The sequence below is a fragment of the Hippopotamus amphibius genome, chromosome 1 (genome assembly GCF_030028045.1).
Source record: "Hippopotamus amphibius kiboko isolate mHipAmp2 chromosome 1, mHipAmp2.hap2, whole genome shotgun sequence".
Classification (NCBI taxonomy): Eukaryota; Metazoa; Chordata; class Mammalia; order Artiodactyla; family Hippopotamidae; genus Hippopotamus; species Hippopotamus amphibius.
Genome location: NC_080186.1, coordinates 25,731,695 through 25,751,099, shown reverse-complemented (window position 1 = coordinate 25,751,099; position 19,405 = coordinate 25,731,695). Strand labels below are relative to the sequence as shown.

General features: G+C 35.7%; 1 protein-coding gene across 9 annotated transcripts in view; it reads right to left on the bottom strand.

The window, feature by feature from the left end:
* S100PBP (S100P binding protein) overlaps window positions 1-19,405 on the bottom strand; it is a 31,849-nt gene that overhangs the window by 9,983 nt on the left and 2,461 nt on the right. For 3 of the 9 annotated variants that reach the window (XM_057704193.1, XM_057704186.1, XM_057704219.1), the window contains exons 2-5: window positions 15,153-15,296; window positions 13,622-14,451; window positions 12,879-12,967; window positions 11,540-11,643 (exon numbers count right to left, since the gene is read on the bottom strand). In XM_057704193.1, the coding sequence (XP_057560176.1) occupies window positions 11,540-11,643; window positions 12,879-12,967; window positions 13,622-14,451; window positions 15,153-15,177 (1,048 nt within the window). In that variant the 5' untranslated portion in view covers window positions 15,178-15,296. Of the gene's footprint in view, window positions 1-8,161; window positions 8,190-11,539; window positions 11,644-12,878; window positions 12,968-13,621; window positions 14,452-15,152; window positions 15,297-19,405 lie in introns of those variants that run through there. The other 6 variants (XR_009048575.1, XM_057704202.1, XM_057704196.1 and 3 more) reach the window with 6 other exon arrangements.

Here is a 19,405-nt window from a genome sequence, read left to right as displayed (position 1 = left end):
TTAAAAGTAAAAGGATGAAAAAAATATATCGTGCAAACGCTAGTCAAAAGAAAGCTTGAATGGCTATATTAATATCAGACAAATTAGACTCCAAAACAAGGAATATTACTAAGAGTAAAAAGAGACAGTTCATAATGATAAGGGGGTCAATTTATCATGAGGACATAATATTCCTAAACGTATATGCATCTAATGGCAGAGTTTCAAAATACATGAGGCAAAAATGACAGAACTGAAAGAAGGAACAAAAACATCCACAACTAGGGTTAGAGATATGAACACTCCTCTTTTAATAAGAAAATCTGTAAGGATATAGAATTGAACACCACCATCAACCAACAAAACCTCACTGAAATTTATAGAACACTCTACCAACATCAGAATATACATTTTCAAGTACACATGGAACATTCACCAAGATAGATCATATGCTGGCCTATAAAGTAAGCCTCACTATATTTAAAATGACTGAAATCACACCAAGTATATTCTCTAACCACAACAGAATTAAACTAGAAATTAATGATAGGAAAATAGCTGAAAACTCCTAAATATTTGGAAATTAAGCAACACACTTCTAAATAACCGATAGGTCAAAGAAGAAATCACAAGGGAAATTAGAAATTGCTTTGAACCAAATGAAAATGAAAACATCAAATTTGTGAGATGCACCTAAGTAGCACTTAAAGGGAAACTTGAGACTTTAAATGCTTACAGAAATTAGAAAGGTCTCAAATCAGTAAGTTTCCACATTAAAAAGCTACAGAACAGAGCAAATTAAATCCAAAGTAAGTGGAAAAGAAATAATACAGTGAAGAAAAGAAAACAGCCAAAAACAATATAGAAATATGAAACTAAAAACTTACTTCGGGGAAAAAATTAATAAAATTGATAAACCTTTAACTAGATTTGTTTAAGAAAAAAAAGACAAATTACCAATATTAGAAATGAAACGGGGACTTCTGTGGTGGCTCAGTGGTTAAGAATCCACCTGCCAATGCAGGGGACACAGGTTTGAGCCCTGGTCCGGGAAGATCCCATATGCTGTGGGGCAACCAAGCCCCTACACCACAACTACTGAGCCTGTGCTCTAGAGCCCACCAGCCACAACTACTGAGCCCATGTGCCACAACTACTGAAGCCCACACACCTAGAGCCCGTGCTCCCCAACAAGAGAAGCCAGCGCGAAGAGAAGCCCGTGCACTGCAACACAGAGTAGTCCAGCTCGCTGCAACTAAAGAAAGCCTGCATGCAGCAATGAAGACCCAATGCAGCCAAAAATTAATTAAAAAAAAAGAAATGAAACGTGAACATCACTACAGATCCTACAGTAAAGGAATAATAAGGAAATATTATGAATAATTTTATGCCAATAAATTCATCAACTTAGATAAAACGGACAAATTCCTTGTAAGACGCAAATTACCTAAATGGACTCGAGAAGATAAATTCTGAAAAGCCCTGCCTATATCTATTACATCTATAGTTAGAAACCCTGCCAAAAAGAAAACTCTAGGCTTTACTGGTAAATTCTACCAAACATTTAAAGGAAGAAGCGATACCAATCCTGCACAAACTGAGAAACTGAGGAGAAAACAATTTCCAACTAATTTTATGAAGCTGGCATCACCATGATACCTAAACCAGAGGAGGACAATACATACAAGAAAAAATAAAGACCAATATTCCTCATGAACAAGACACAAAAATCCTTAAAAATATTAGCAAATTGATGAAAGGATAATTCATCAAGACCTAGCGAGTTTATCTCAGGAATGCAAGTTGGCCTACAGTCAAAAAAATCAGTAAATGTAATATACCATATTACAGAATAAAGAAGAAACATCATATGACTCAAATAAATGCAGAAAATTCATTTGACAAAGATCATCATTCATTCGTGATGAAAAATTCCCACCAAACCACAAGCAGAAAGGGAACTTCCTCACCTGATAAAGAGCAACTATGATAAATCCACATCTAATATCATACTTAAGGTACTAGAGGTCTTAGTGCCATAAGGCAAGAAAAAAAAGGAAGAAATAAATTGTCCTTATTTGCAGATAAAGTCATGTTAACATAGTAACTTCTAAGGGGTCTATTAAAGTTATCAAAAGTAATAGAAAAATTTAGCGTGGTCGTAGGACATAAGGTCAAGATAAAAAATCAACTGTATATCTATATGCTAGCAATGACTAGCTAGAAATTGAAAATTAAACATTATCACTTACAATACAATACCATAAAAAAGGATAAGATACTTATGAATTAATTTAACAAAATATGTACAGGACCTGTACAAAAAACTGCTGAGAAATTAAAGACATAAATAAATGGAGAAATACATCCTCTTCATGGATTGGAAGACTCAATATCATTATGATATCAACTTTCCCGAAACTGTTCTATAGATTCAACACAATCCCAATGAAATACTCGACAGGTATTTTTTAACAAATTGACAAGCTGAAATTGATTTTAAAAAATTATGGAAATCCAAAGGACCAAACAATTTTAAGACTTACTATAGTTATAGTAATCAAGACAGTGTAATAGCGACATAAGAAAATACACATATATTAATGGAACAGAATAGAGAATTCAGAAATAAACCCATGGAAATAATAATCTTCTCAATAAATGGTGCTATAACAACTAGATATTCATATTAAAAAAAAAAAAAAAGAACCTAAGCCTTTGCCTTACAAAAGCCATAAAATAGTATAATCACTTTGGAGACCAGTTTGGAAGTTAAAAGACACATACTAAATGACTCAGCAATTCCACTCCTAATTATTTACCCTAGAGAAATGAACACATGTTCACACAAAAAAACCCATATATGAATATATGAATGTTCATAGATGCTTTATTCATAATAACCAAACACTAGAAACAGAAATGTCCATCAACGAATGACTAGGGACTTCGCTGGTGGTGCAGTGGTTAAGAATCCACCTGCCAATGCAGGGGACATGGGTTTGATCCCTGGTCTGGGAGGATCCCACATGCCACGGAGCCATTAAGCCTGTGCACCACAACTACTGAGCCTATGCTCTAGAGCCCTCCAGCCACAACTACTGAGGCCCACAAACCTAGAGCCCGTGCTCTGCGACAAGAAGCCACTGCAATGAGAAGCCCACAAACCACAAGGAAGAGTAGCCCCTGCTTGCTGAAACTAGAGAAAGGCCCGTGCACAGCAACAAACATCCAACACAGCCAATAAACAGACAAATGATAATAAATAAATAAATTTTTTTTAAAAAAGGAAGGGGAGATATCTTAAAAAAAAAAAGACCAAACTGTGGTATATTCATACAAGAAAAAATTCAGCAGTGAAAGAACAGAACTATTGATACATGCAACAACATGGAGTTGTTTGTTGTTTTAAAAAATTACTCCAAGTAAAATAAACCAAACACAAAAGAGCACATACTTAGCATAATTCCATTTATATGAAACTCTAGAAAAGACCAATCTAATCTATAATGACCAAAAAGAAATCAGTGCTTTCCCAGAGCTGGAGTGGAGGCAGGGACAGATCGACTGGGATGGAGCACAAGGGAAATTTTTATGGTGATGGGAATATTCTATCAATCTTGACTGCTGTGATGATCTCCCAAGTGTATAAACCTGCCAAAACTCACCAAAATGTACACTTTAAATGGGTGCATTTTATTGCATGTAAAACATACCACAATAAAGTTGATTAAAAAAAAAAAGTTAAGGCATAACTTCCAGATAAACATAGCAGATTGACTGCCTAAGTTTATCTCCTTTTGCTCTTAATATCCCTCCTATTAGAAAAGGTCTCAAATCAATGATCTTAGCAATCGTCTAAAGAAACTAGAAAAAGAGCAAATGAAACCCAAAGCAAGCAGAAAAAAGGAAGTAATAAATATCAGAATGGAAATTAATGAAACAGAAAAACAGAGAAAAATCAATGAAAAGGCTGTTTTTTTTTTAAAAAAGAATAATAATGTTGATAAAGTTTTAGCCAGACTGAGTAGAAGAGAGAAGACACAAATGACCAATACTAAAAATGGGAAAGATGATATCACTAGATACTATATAAAGGGTTAATAAGGGAGTATTATTAACCTTACACCAATAAATTTATTAACTTAGATGAAATACACTCTTTGAAAGACTATCAAAGCTCACCCAAAAAGAGATACCAGCTTTCCTATACAAATTCTTCCAGAAAATTGTAGAGGTGGGAATACTTCCCAATTCATTCTGTGAGGCCAGCATTGCTCTGCTACCAAGACCACACAAAGAGATTACAAGAAAAGTGCAGACCATATTCCTTATGAAGACAGATTCAAAACAAAATTCATGACAAAATTTTAGCAAATCAACCCAACGCTATTATCATAAGGATGACACTTTAAGACCAAGTGCAGAATGTATAAGACGAGAAATGCAAGATTGGTTTAACACAAGAAAACCAAATAATGCAATTCCCAAACATTACATAATTATCTCAATAGATGCAGAGAAAGTATTTAATAAAACCCAATACCCGCTTCTAATAAAAATGTACAAAAAACAACTGAATATCTATTTCTAGCAACAAACAATCTTGGTAAAGATGGGAGTAACTGGAATTCATACACTGCTGGTGGATATATAAAATGGTACAACCACTTTGAAAACAGTTTGGTAGGTTCTCAAAAAGTTAAACATACCTACCATTTGACCCAGTCATGGAAAGCATATCCATATAAAGATCTGTACATGAATGTTTATCAAAGCTTTATTTACATAGCCAAAAACTGGAAACAATCCAAATGCCCATCAACAGATGAATGGATAAAAAAACTGTGGTATACCTGTATAATGGAATACTACTCAGCAATAAAAAGGAATAAACTACCAAGAAAATGATGAATTTCAAAATAATTGTTTTAAGAAAAAAACCAGGCTCAAGAAAGAGTATACAGTAATAGCAGATCAGTGGTTGCCTGGGGAGTGGAGGGAGCAAGGAAAGGCAGGAGGGAGGAATTCCAAAGGGGCACAAAGAAATTTTGGGGTGTTACAGTATGTTTATCTTGATTGCAGTGATAGTTTCATGGGTGTTTACATATGTCAAAATTCAACAAATTGTCTACTTTTTTTTTAGGTTTTTTTTTTTTTTTTTCAGTTTTTGCCTGTACCCCATAGCATATAGGATCATAGTTCCCCAACCAGGGATCAAACCTGCACCTCCTGCATTTGAAGGCAGAGTCTTAACCACTGGACTGCTGGGGACGTTCCCAAACTGTATACTTTAAATTTGTGCAGTTTATTATACTTCAGTTAAAACGCAAAAGAGAAAATATATATATATCAAAAGAGATAAGAAATTAATTCATAAAATAAGAACATGATAAGAAAAAAGAACAAAACAGGAAAGAATTCTTGGAAATCATAAACATGAGTGTAAAAATAAAGAAGTTAATAAAAGAACAGAAAATATCCCAGAAAACAGAATAAAGAGACAGAGGCAGAAAAGGGAAGGAAAAGATAAGAGACACAGAAGATCAATCCTTGGAAGTTCAATAACTATTAGGAATTTCTTAAAGAGAACAGATTATGCAGAGAAGAAACAATTATCAAAGAAATATAAGAAATTCTCAGAACTGAGAAATATATATGCAAATTAAAAAGGCCCACTGAGTATAAAGTATAAGAATAGAAGGAAAAAGAAAAAGAAAAACCTGCGCCAAGATATCTCAATAATGAATACAAATGATCAGAATACAGTGGAGAGAGAAGACTCTAAGAACTTCCAGCGAGAAAAAAACAGGTCACATACAAAGGAATAAAAATTAAATTGAAACCAGACTTCTTAATAGCAACACTGGATGTATGCCTTCAAAGTTCTGAGGAAAAATGATTTTTCAATTTAGAATTCTCTATCAAACCATCAATCAAGTATGAGGACAGAATAAAGACATTTTCAGATATGGAGGAGCTCCCCAAATTTATCTCTTATGCACCCTTACTTAGAAATTCTCAGAGGATGTGCTTCCCTAAAACAAAGATCAAGAAAGAGGAAGAAATGGAATCTAAGAAACAAGATTTAACCCAGAGGGGCAGCAAAGGAAAATACTAGGATGACAGCTCGGTAGCAGGCCTAGAGAACAAGCAGTACAGATTGGAGCAAAAGAACAGAAGGCTCTAGGAAGAAGGTCTCTAGAAAAAAATTAAAAAGGAATTGATAGATTACTGGGTATGTTTGAACATTTGCAGGGGAAGAAGGGGGAATACTGATAAGGATATAAGTTGCACTTGTAAAAAAATTCAAGATAAATTCATTTGTAGTTTAAAAAAGTGAGGTAATTAACAACTCCAGAAAAACAAATAATTCAAGAAAGAAAAATGAAACCATAGTACTACACTACTTGGCTTTGCAGTGAACAGTATTTACTTAGTTGTAATACAAATAATGAATACTGATTTAACAATCATTAGGATAGCTACTACCAGAAAACAGAAAATAACAAGCATGGGTGGGGATGTAGACAAACGGGAACTCTTGTGCACTGTTGGTGAGATTCCAAAACAGTACAATCACTGTGTTAAACAGTATGGAAGTATCAACAAAAAATTAAAAATAGAGCTACCATATGACCCAGCAATCCCACTTCTGGGGACATATCCAAAAGAATTGAAAGCAGGGTCTTGCAGAGGTATCTGCACACCCACGTTCATAAGCAGCACTATTCACAATAGCCTAGAGGTGGAAGCAATCCAAATGTCTGCTAAAGGAAGAATGGATAAACAAAATGTGGTATATACATACAATGGAATATTATTCATCCTTAAGAAGGAAGGAAATTCTGACACATGCTACACCACGGGTGAACCTTGAGGACATTATGCTAAGCGAAATAAACCAGTTACAAAAAGACCAGTACTGTATGAGTCCACATATATGAGGTAACTAAAGTATTCAAATTCATAGAAACAAAAAGTAGAATGGTGATTACCAGGGGCTTTGGGGAGTGGTGGGGGAAGGCTAGTTACTTTTTAATGGGTATACAGCTTGAAATTTGCAGGATAAAAAAGTCCTAGAGATCTGTTTCACAACAATGTGAATAAACAACATTACTGAACTGTATGCTTAAAAATGGTTAAGATGGTAAATTTTATGTTACTTGTTTTTATCACACACACACACAAAAAGACTAATGGGGTCATGTCAGAAGACACAGGAGCCCCTTGAAGGATTTCTCGTTGGTCAAAATTGGGACAAATTGAGCATCAAAAAGAATAATGGCTAAAATTGATTAGAAGACATTGATTTTTTTTTTTAATTCATGAGGTAATAGTGATACTAAAAGAAATCTTCACACAAGTATGCTAGCTAGTAATTGGAGAAGAAATGATATACTGTATTTAGGAAACAAACATTTTCTGTGCAACTCTGTGTAGCAGCTGATTCAGGCAGAGATCACCAATGAATGCTCAAACCATTAGGTAAACAATTTGTTGTGGAACACAATATTCAAATAGTACCAAGGCATCATCCTACAGATGACTTATTAATTACAAAGGGGAAAATGTACCTTAGAATGGAAAGATACAGTTAACACTTTAACAAAGTGATTAAACTTAGCATCACTATTAGTAGAACAATCTGTCATTAGGTGGTGCCTCCTTATTTGACATGGGATTAATACACAATGGTACCAATGAATTATTCCAATTTATTTTAAATGCTTAGTCTGAATCTAATCCCTCCTCTAGACCCAACTTCCAGTTTACAGGAAATATAGGGGATGGAGGAACAGGTTAAACAATGCCACAAGCAAACAGATACAATTCAGAAGGTTGGACAAATTACAAAACAAGTGACCTAGATTAAGAGAGACTAAGGACACAATAACTAAACACATGAACCTTGATTAGATCCTGTTTGAACAACTTACAAGAAGACATTTTTGGGAAAACTGGGGAAACTGGAATACGGACTAGACATTAGATAATTTTAAGAAATTATGATTAAATATAAATTACCAATAAACATGTGAAAATGTTTAACCTCACTAACTATTAAAACAAAATGTTAAAATTTACCTATCAAACTGGTGACAAAAGTTAATACAATTTTTTGAGGCAGGACAATCTGGTAACATGTAACAAAAGTTTTTAGAATGTTTATATACTTTACCCAGCAATTCCACTTCTAAGCATTCATCCTATAGAAATAAGAGTTGTACATAAACATTTATGAACCAGAATGTTCACTGCAGCATTACTAATGAAAACGGACATAACCTAATTATCAAGATGGAATAATAAATTATATACTTTGTAACCATTAAAAAATCTTAAGTTGTGACATTTAACATGGAAAGGTCCCTAAATACAGTAAGTAAATGGAAAAGATGAGTTATTTTTTGTGATCCTAGAGGGCAGAACTAGGAACTACCACTGGAAATTATAAGGAAGTGCAATTTGGCTCAATGTAAAGACTAACTTTCTAACAATTAGAATTTTCTGAAAAGAATCTAAAAAAGAATGAATATATATATATATATGTTTAACTGAATCACTTTGCTGTATACCCGAAACTAATACAACACTGTAAATCAACTATACTCCAATTTAAAAAAATTTTTTTTTCTAAGCAATGAATGGCCTGCTTCATGAGGTAATGAGTTCTGCACTATTAGACTTTAAGCAAAGGCTGAATAGTCACTTGGCAAAGATAAACACAACAGACTTACATGTTAGGAGATTAAGAAGAAGTTCTTAACTGTCCTTTCCTACTCTAAGAATTTATAATCCCATATAAAGTTATCTATTAGCTGGGATATGAGAAAGAAAGTGGTTGGTATTTCTTTATAAATGCTATTAAAGGCACTAAACTAAAAAGAGAGTATACCTATATTACAATAATGGATTTGAAGGATGATTTACATTATTGTATTTTGTATCAATAATATACACGTTATTGATAAAGAGAAAGAAGATGATTAACCTAATGGAGAGGATTCAAACTGAATTCATAGGAACTAATTTTGAAACTGCCCCTTATTAATTTCTGTGTCTAATAAGGAACCTGAAGAATTATACTTTTCCAAGGTGAAATAGCACTAAACATCTCAAAAAAGAAGGGCAGGAGGTGTTCTGCTCCTTCGTTTTGCTTCTAGTTGCCCGGTAAATCATATATAAAGAGAGGAGAGAAAGCATATGCCCACATTCCTCCTGCAATATGGTATATAAAATCTTTAAATTTGGATGTATGAATATTGGGCAGTTTCCACTGCCCAATGACACAGTGACACAGAATTTAGTAGCACACTCGGTTCCTGGAAAGCAGAAGCAAGCACTGGAGGCTTAGGAAGGTTTTAGAGTAACTGTAATGTTGAGAATTCTTAGATGTCAAAAGAAATCCCCTAAAAGATGCACTTAAAAACAACAACAACAAACCCCAACCTTTTATTATGGAAAATTTCAAATATACACAAAAGTAGAGAAGAGTGTAAGTTCTTCCCTCCCCATCAATCACTGTTTCATTTATCAACATTTCTGTAAAGCTGTTTTCTCTAATTTTTCAGGTTGTTTTGTTTTGTTTTTAGATTTAAAAACAAACACCTGACTTCACACTATTTTACCTAGAAAAACTTCAGTGTGAGAAGATACATTTTCTTGCTAACAATACTAAATATTTAATAAATGTTAGTTTCTATGGCTAGGTACTGTTCTATGCATTATACTACTACTTACATGTATAATTTTCACATAAATTAAGCCTCATTGTTATCTCCATTTTATAAATGAGAAAACTGAGTTTCTACTGGCTCAAGGTCACCAAGCTAGTAAGCAGTGGTGCTAGGATATGAACCCAGAAGTTACCTCTAGATCAGACTTTGTTTTCCCAACCACTAAAGCAGGCTGACTTTTCTCTATCCTAGTTATTCTAGCTGTTCCTTATGGGATATAGATTGCTGTGATAAAATGGAAGAGGGACTGCTGAATGAGGAAGAGATTGGAAAAGATGCAGTAATATGAGCAGCTGCTCATTGCTCTTCTTGTGAAATTTTCTTTTCTAAATGCCCCAAATGAGAAAGAAAAATGTGACTGGATATCATCGTCAACTACCTAAAAGAAAGTAAGTCACCGCATAGAGGGAAAGCAATGATCAAGTCTCTTCCAGAGGTTGAATATAGACAAACTTCTTTTAATTTGCCTCTCTAATGACAGTGGGGGCGGGGGTAAGGGGATGTCTCTAGTTCCACAAGTCCTTTAGTTCAAGAAAAGGGATCTCAAAAGTAGAGGGCCGAGCAATCAGTACAAGTAGTATTTGACTGCTTAATGAAATCTCTGGGTAAAAAAAAATAAAAGGACCCAGAATAAAACATTCTTCTGACTGATGTCTCAGAGTTCTAAACCTTTCACTCACAGCCTTATAATAAAAAGAAAAAACTAATTCAAGATTTGTCAAAGAAAAGAGAGTTCTTTGATTTTTGGCCAAAAATTCTTCTAAAACCCTCCTCACTGATTTCCAATAGATCTTAGCGTAACTTAATTAAATAATCTTCTCTGTGGAGCCTACCAAGGGCATCCTCCTTCCCCCATCTTCTGTTCTTCCCAGACACAAACAGAAGGGCTCCTTCCCTGCTCCTACTGCACTTTATACATAATTCTACTAGAGCACTAATCAATATTGCAGTGTAATTATCTTTTCCTCTCTGGACTATCAATTCCCAGAAGTCCAAGACCCTACCTTGCTCTTTACATTCCCAATCCCTAATCTTCAAACTGAGCAACACTGAAAGTACTCAAGAAATGTGTGCTGAGAAAAAGAAGCTAAAGATGACAGAATATGGAGTGATCTTTATCAGAAGGAATTCTTTTACCAGTATTTTCTAACCTCTATACCTTCAGTACAGTCCACAAGCTTCCCTTTAGGAATTTTCTCATCAGCCAATAGTTCAGGATGAATGAATGAAAACATGAACCACAGTCTCTTGAGGGCTGGAGAAAGAATTCAGCCATTTTGGTTTGCAATAGCTTTCAATGAACTACGGAGAACTCCAACTGAAGGATCTGGAAGGTAGTCAAAGCCTTTCAAGAGCTTTTATTCAGATGCCAAGATGCAAGATGGTATTTGAAATGCCTGCTTTTTGCATTTAAATGCTAAAAGCAACAGGGAAAATAATTCCAAATAAAAAACCAATGATTATTAAGCAGTGCCTGGTTGTTAACATCTACCATTTTTCAGACCAAAAAATCCAAAGCAAAAAAATCCCTAGCAAAAAAGGTCTGGTTACAGCGCTGAACCAAGGGGTAGACACTTTTTATGTACTGGTCTCTTTGGTACATGAGTCTCCCTGGACCCCTCTCTAATGCTGGTTAGCCAAACCACTTTGAGGATTATCTGGTTAGGCAATCCCTTTAATTGAAAATCTTTGGATAAGGAAGTTATCTTTCTCACCAATTTACAAAAATTCAAGACAATCTCCCAGTTTAAGCTATGCTACACTGGAAAAAAAAGTCTTATCACATTTTTTTAAATGCCATTCTTTGGTTACCATGTTACCTTGGTTAGTGTCCACTGGGTCTTCTATATGAGCAATGACATTCCTGAGATAACTCTGCTTCTGCTTTTCTAGATCTGATGGTGAAAACGTCGGAACATTAGTCCTTGAACAAAGCAAACCAGGAGGAAAAAAAAATCCATTAGATCCATGAATACAGTACAGAGAAGTCATATACTGCTGATGGGTTAGAACAACTAACTCTCAAAACACTCTCTAAGATCCAATGACAAAAGACAGTGTTAGTCATGTTATATGAAGCTACAATCAAGTATGGAGTTGAGAGAAAAAAGAAACAGATAGAATCTCCCGCACAGCAAAGTGAAGACTACCTACTCCAAAGAGAAAGAGAGCATTTGTTGAGTAATTCAAGGTTAGTCAGGAAATAGCTAACTTCATAAAGCCACAGAAACACTGAGCAAGATAAAGACCAAAAAGAACCAGCTGGCTCTGACAATTAAAACACTGGTGACCTTGGCAAGAACAATTTCTGGCCCTTGCTTATCCTGATTACACTGTACTGAGGAGTCTGTGGACGAGATAGTGAATTTATTACTGCTCCAAGTAGCTTGACTTGTGTACTTCGGTATAATTTCCATTGTACGCAATTTACAAAGTTCCTTCAGATAACCAAAGCAAAAAAAAAAAAAACCCAGAAAACTGGGATTGGGGTGGCAGTCAAAGGGGACTTTAGCCTTACCTGTACTACCGAAAAAATTTTAAAGCAGAATAAATTTAATATCTGTGTAATCAAAATTTTTAAAAGAATCTCATTATAAGGAAGCCAATCTGACTCAACCTAGAAAAACAGCTTTGCTAATTGAAAAGGCCCATGCAGAGATGCTGCCATCTCCTGGCAACAAGAGAACAGATAGAAAAGGTGACCCAAATCTGCAACCTCTCTAAAATTTCTCCCTCAAGGACAGTTATATGCAAGTTGGGAGAGATGGCTAAATGATTTTCTACATAGTTATGTCAACATTTTTGTTAAAATCATCCTAACTTCCTACTTCTGTGACCAGGCTTCTCCACACACAGGAAAAGAAATCTTACATTTATACAGTGCTTTCACTAATATGTCTTTTTTCCTCTTCAAAATAACGCTGTGAGGCAGCAGAGAAGGCATCATTAGCCTCATTTTATTGACAAAGAAACTGAGGTCAGAGAATATTTGACTTGTTCAAGGTCACAGTTATTGGTAGTCCCAGAGCTTCAAGTATGCTTACTCCTATGCTTACTCCTGGTGCAGGGCTTTCCCGCCACACTAAAGAGAAACTCAGGGGAGGAAGAAAGCAATTGAACAGAACCAACAGAAACCAGAATATTTCACTATACCATTACCTTGTTTTGGTTTGCAGAACAGGAATGACTTTGCCCAGTCTTTTCTCATGGACCTTCAGCTTCCCAGAATCCTTGTCAAGAACATCCTGCTTTTTTTTTCAGAGCAGAAAGAATGAAGAAGCAAAGATGCTCCTTAGTTATAAGAAAACATTATTTATGGAAATATTCTTGAACTGAAGGCTACATAGGCATACTCGTGAACCCTACTGTGTACCAGGCACTAAGGTAGGTGCTTTAAATGAGATAGTGATGGTAATCTCAAGAAAAAAAGAAGAAACCCTAAACAGTATGGACTGTTACACCCATTTGACAGATAAGGAATGAGGCTCAAAGAGGTTAGGTAAATTGTCCAAGATTTTTCAGCTCTTCAGTGGCTGACTCAGAGCTGGTTTATCTAATATATATGGTGTGGCAACCAAAGATTGAGACTTAGGCTGAAACCCAAAGAAAGGAAAAATAAGAGTGAAATCATCACCATCTTAGTTTATTCAGCAAATGGCGGATTTAGTATTATGTACCAGTTACTGTAAATACATTATTTAATCTTTACTATACTATAAAGTATTATTTACTCCAAATTATAGATAAGAAATTGTGAGGAAACAGAGAAGCTAAATAATTTACCTAGGGCCACAGTGCTAGTCAGGATTCAAACCCCAATTTATTTTAATACGAAGCTCTGCTATACAGCTTCTGAATGAAAATAATTTCATTCCTCTCTTCACCTTGAAAAATATACTTACTTTGTTTGATGAACTGGAAACAACTGGAAACCTCATTTCAACACCTGATTTATGTGATCCATTTCTCCAGGATGACCCCGTATTAGAAGGAGTCTCTGAATGGTCCAAGATCTGAGAGAATACAGGTGTAGGTTTCTTACTGTCAGACATATTTTTATCAGAGACAGTTTGTTGAAAGTTATTGTTTGAAGAAGGGAGCGGGGGCCCATCATAGGCAGAGTTATTGGGGCTGATCCCTTCAGATTCTGTGCAAAGTGTGCTCTCATTTGAGCTAAGACCATCTTCTCTCATCTCTTCTCCAAGGGAGGGGGGTTTTTCAGTAACTTTGGCTGTATCAGTCTTGTCCTTATCAAGTACAACATCACAAACTGTTGGATCAAATGGTGCAACTGTAACTTTTATAAGATTCTTTTCTAGTGCAAAGCGTCTGTTCAATGGTTTAGTAGGAGTTGGTCCATGACCAACTGATGTACTTAGTTGAGGTAGTTTGAAGAGGCCAGAGGTCTCAGCTTCTGGTCCCAAGCTGCACGACGAACTTTTCTCTTGGGGAGTATCAAGTGGAATTTGACTCCCTTTCCCTCCCTTCTCAGCATTCCTGCTGTCATCGTTAGGCAACCCTCCTCCCCTAGAAAAGTGCTCATTTGATAGGTCATCATCCTTCAAGAGCTCCTGAATCTCTTCCTCCGTGAAACTGAAATGGCCATCATCTTCCCCATCAGACAGCTCCAGCAAGGAGTCATCCAATCCATCCTCATCCAAGGAATCCCAAGAAAATGGCAAGAGAGAGGTACCAGAAGACTGTTCAGAGGGCACTACTGAGCACGTCATATCTGGAGAAATAAGAGGCAGTTTCGCTGAGGAACGGGAAATACCCTTATATCAACTCCAATCTGCTCTAGAGAGTGGTGGTGTCTTAGTATTTCAAATGCTTTGTGCTCTGACTTGCAACATGAGAAAGTTTTAAAATACTTAACCTTACCAGAATCATGGAAATATATATCATAACAATGAGATACCCTTTTTTCCTATCAAAGTAGCAAAAGTTAAGATGACACAGTAATCCAGTTTGGTGAGAATGTGAGAAACAAGGATCCTCACACACTATCAGTGAGAGTGTAAGTCAGTACAATATTTTGTGGAGAGTAATTTGGCAATAGCATTTGACCAAGCAATTTCACTTCTGGAAATTTATCTTTCAGAAGTACCTGTACAAAGGCACATAGATACATTTACAAAGATGTTCAAGGCAGCATTATTCAAAACATCCAAATACTGGAAACAATCTAAATACCCATCACCAGAACTGTTCAGTAAAATCATGGTATATTCATGTTATAGAATACTCTACAATTATTTAAAAACACAATGAAGTGAATCAGTATATACTCTCATGGAATAATATCTATAACATACAAGCCAAACATATATGTAAAATGTTTGGATTTTGACAGTTTATACTTTTTTAGAAAACAAATATGGATTACTTTTGAAATTAAAAAACAAAACAAAACAAAACAAACTTTAAGCATACAAGAAGATAAAGAACTGTCTCTCATACTGTGTGGAGCTGCTGGTGTGATCTCTGCCTTTGCCACGAGACCAAATGGAAAAAGGGTTCAGCTCCTGCTAGCTGTTCCTTTCAGGAGACTTGTCAAAATGATTGACTCCCACCTTCCTGCAGGCACAAAGAAAATTAGAGGATCTTCTCATCACTTTCAACTCTGCTAATTACAAAGTCAACTGCATTATGCTTTAAGGTGCTCCATCTATTAATTTTGATCTTGATTTTTTTAAAATACCACAAAGTTGGATTTCGAGTCAAGAACATCAAAGAAAAATCTTTAGAGGAAAAATTATGCAACTAAGGAGCTAATTTTCTTCCTCCCAACAATTTACACTTTCTTAAGAATATCATTTGCTCTAGTAGGATGAATACTGTCTTGAGAGTCCAAAGACCTGGGTTGTTGTCCTGGTTCTGTCACTAACCAGCTGTGATAATTTGGGCAAGCCACTTAACCAGGGACTTGTTCCCTCATTTATAAAATAGCGAAGGGATGGAGAACAGGGATTAGGTGATGTCTAAGATTCCACCAAGATCTAAAAGTTATAATTATGACCATACACATAAAAACCTAATTTTCAATACATATATAAATGCAAAGAACAAATCTGGAAAAATACGACACAAAATTCATGACTATTATAACCTGCGGGAGGACAAGGGGAGACTTTAGTATTTTATTTTTGTACTTGAATATTTATATATTACTTGTATAATTAAAACCTAGTTCTTAAATAGCTAATGATGGACCTAATCTCTATTTTCTAGATGGCAAGGGTGATAGAAAGCTGATATTCACATATCACATGTCAACGGCTAAGAAGTTGTAAGAATCAATCAGTGAAGTCAAAAATTCAGAAAATTCTTGTAGCCTTTTAACTGTGAATTCTCCCCCACTTCCCTCCCTGAATTATAGTTTGGTTCATGCATTCTTTCAGGAAACATTTTCTGAGCTACTATCATCACACAGCACTGAGCTAGATAATAAGTCTCTATAAGATTTCTAAGAAACAAAGATGGTTTCTACCCTCAAGGAATGTATAATCTTCCTATGGAAACAACACTGAAAGTTATGCACCAGTATGAGAAAATACAAAATGTTATGGACAATAAAGTACTAGAGAAAGAGGGAAATCCCTGGTGGTCCAGTGGTTAGGACTCCTCACTGCAAAGGGCCCAGATTCAATCTCTGGTTGGGGAACTAAGATACCACAAGCCACACAATACAGCCCCCACCCCCCCCCAAAAAAAAGTGCTAGAGAAAGAGTTAGAAGGAAATGGGAAGGATAACAGAATTTTAGAATTAGAAGGGACCTATGTAATGTATAGCATGGTGACTATCGTTAACAATACTGTACTTTTTATTTTCAAGTTGCTAAGAGAGATCTTAAAAGTTCTCATCACTAGAGGACTTCCTAGGTGGCGCAGTGGGTAAGAATCTGCCTGCCAATGCAGGGAACACGGGTTCGATCCCTGCCCCCGAAAGATACTACATGCTGCGGAGCAACGAAACCTGTGCACCACAACTACTGAGCCTGCACTCTAGAGCCCGTGAGCCACAATTACTGAGCCCATCTACCGCAACTACTGAAGCCCACACACCTAGAGCCCGTGCTCTGCAACAAGAGAGGCCACAGCAATGAGAAGCCCGCGCACCACAACGAAGAGTAGCCCCTGCTCACCGCAACTAGAGAAAGCCTGTGTGCAGCAACGAAGACCCAACACAGCCAATGAAATAAATAAATAAATGAATAAATAAATAAATAAATTTATTAAAAAAAGAAAGTTCTCATCACTAGAAAAAAAATTCCTATGTGAGGTAATGTATGTTAACTAAACTTATTGTGGCAATCATCTTGCATTATGTACATATATCAAATCATGTTGTACACCTTAAACTAACACATTATATGGCAATTATATCTCAATAAAACTGGGGGGGAATAAGTTAAAAAAAAAGACTTGCTCATCTAAGAGATGAGATGGGACAAAAAAGGAAGAAATATTAAGTATCTATTATAAACTATGCACTGTAAGACACATTTTACAACTCTAACCCCTCAATATAACTCTATAACGTAGATCTTATCAAAGAAACTAAGCTGTTATATTCAAATTTAAGAGTTGTGATGGCTTTTTATCTTATTTTACCAATATTTCAGCAATTGTGAGAGAGTTCTAGGTACTGAAGCAGGTGTCTGTATGAAGAGAACAGTAATTTCTCTACCCAGTGCCTGGGTTATATTATAGATTGAAGTTATTTCTTTAGGCAGCAGTAAGAAAAAAGTTTACTTTTGCAAAAACTTTTCTTTTACTTTACAAAGTCTGTGATTGTCAAGCACAAGTATCACAAGCACTGGGGTTAAGCTGCCACATTTCTGAGAAGCTCTTTCTGAGCCACTACCCCCCACTCACCAACTCCTTCTAAAAGGTCTAGTTCCCAGGTAGTCCAGTGGTTAGGATTCTGCACTTTCACTGCAGGGGGCACAGGATCCCATATGCTGCATGGTGCGGCCAAAAACAAACAAACAAACAGTCTAGTCCAAGCACTTGCTTAACCAAATGAAGAGTTCAATACATTTTCACTCTTGGGAAACTAAAGTTCAGAGGCATTTGGTATACCAAGTATACAAGCCTAATATGCTAGGACAAGGATCCGTAAACCCAAGTCTAATTCCAAAGGCAATGTTTTTTCTTGTTTTTCCTACCACTCTTGTGATAGACTTGCTCAGGGTCAGTCAGCAGAGCCTTCTACATTCAGTATACTCTCTAACACACTACGAAGGATGCAGACATCAAAGAGAGCTTTTGGTCCCTTGGCAAAAATAATTTAAGCCACCATATTATTACGCACAGGCTTCCCTTGATTTCCCAAGTGGAATGGAAGAACGTGAGAAATACCCGTGAATGTGGCCAAATCTCACTGGAAGAAAAACATCATTATTTGCAAACTTCACAGTCCACACACAGGACCACTATTCTTCATAACCACTCAAAACAATTCCGATACCACATGACATCCAGAGGCACAGAGCTGGCTTTTCTGAGCTTCTCTCATAGAATGTTCCAATAGGTCTAGGAGCAAAAGCATGCAAAACAATGCCATATACATATAATATTTAACTTGCACAAATCGTTCCCTTCACAATTTTATTTCCTCATTTTAAAAAATACTTTTTATTATAATTTAAAACATATACAAAACAACGTAATAACACAATGAATTCCCACATACCCATCACCCAGCCCCAACAATCATCAACCCATAGCTAATCATGCTCCATCCCCTTTGATTATTTTGAAGCAAATCCCAGGAATCACATAATTTCATCTGCAAATAACAAGAATACCTTATCATAGAACAACCAGTTCATATTTCCAGCTATTTTATAAATGTTGTATTTTTTAAGATTAAAAAAAAAATCAGTATCCAAATAAGGGCAATACACTGCAATCAGATGATATGTCTTGTCAGTACTTTAATCTAGATTCTCATTTTTTTCTTGCAATTTATTTGTTAAAGAAGCAATAACATAAATTGTGTATGGATACCTACATATGTCACTAAATTATAAAAACATGCATAGGAATAAGGGACACCAAATTCAGGACAGTGATTACCTCTGGTGGTCGGGAGGGAAGAGGAATGGCAAGGAGGCATGAGTAGCTTCAATTCTATCTGTAATGCTTTTTTTCTTTAAAAAACACTAACAAGAAAAGACCTAAAACAATAAAGCTGGGCATAATGGTATTCATTATTATGTTATATGGTATAACTATAACTTTTATATGCTTGAAATATTTAATAATAAAAACATTTTAAAATTAAGAAGTCAGTGGGGAAAGATACGATGATTACATTCTGAAGTTTCAAATGTCCTCCCCTGTAAAATAGGGACCATCATAGTACCTACCTTATAAGACTGTTGCAAGAATTAATGAGATCATGAATATAAAAGTACTCAGCACACTACAGGCACAACGTGAAAGCTAAATAAGTAGTGGCTATGGTTATTACTTTACCCCACCATAATCATCTCCCTGACCCCTTAAGAGTCAGTCTTAAGAGAAGCATAGTAATGGTAGGAAAAGATTGTTAAACTGACAAGAAAATTCTCCTGATCCTTGCTTGTTAAGAAATTATCCAGTATTCTCTAATCCCCTCTAATTTAACCCAGCATATTGTCAACCACATTGTCACAATAAATTGATTAAAGATGAGG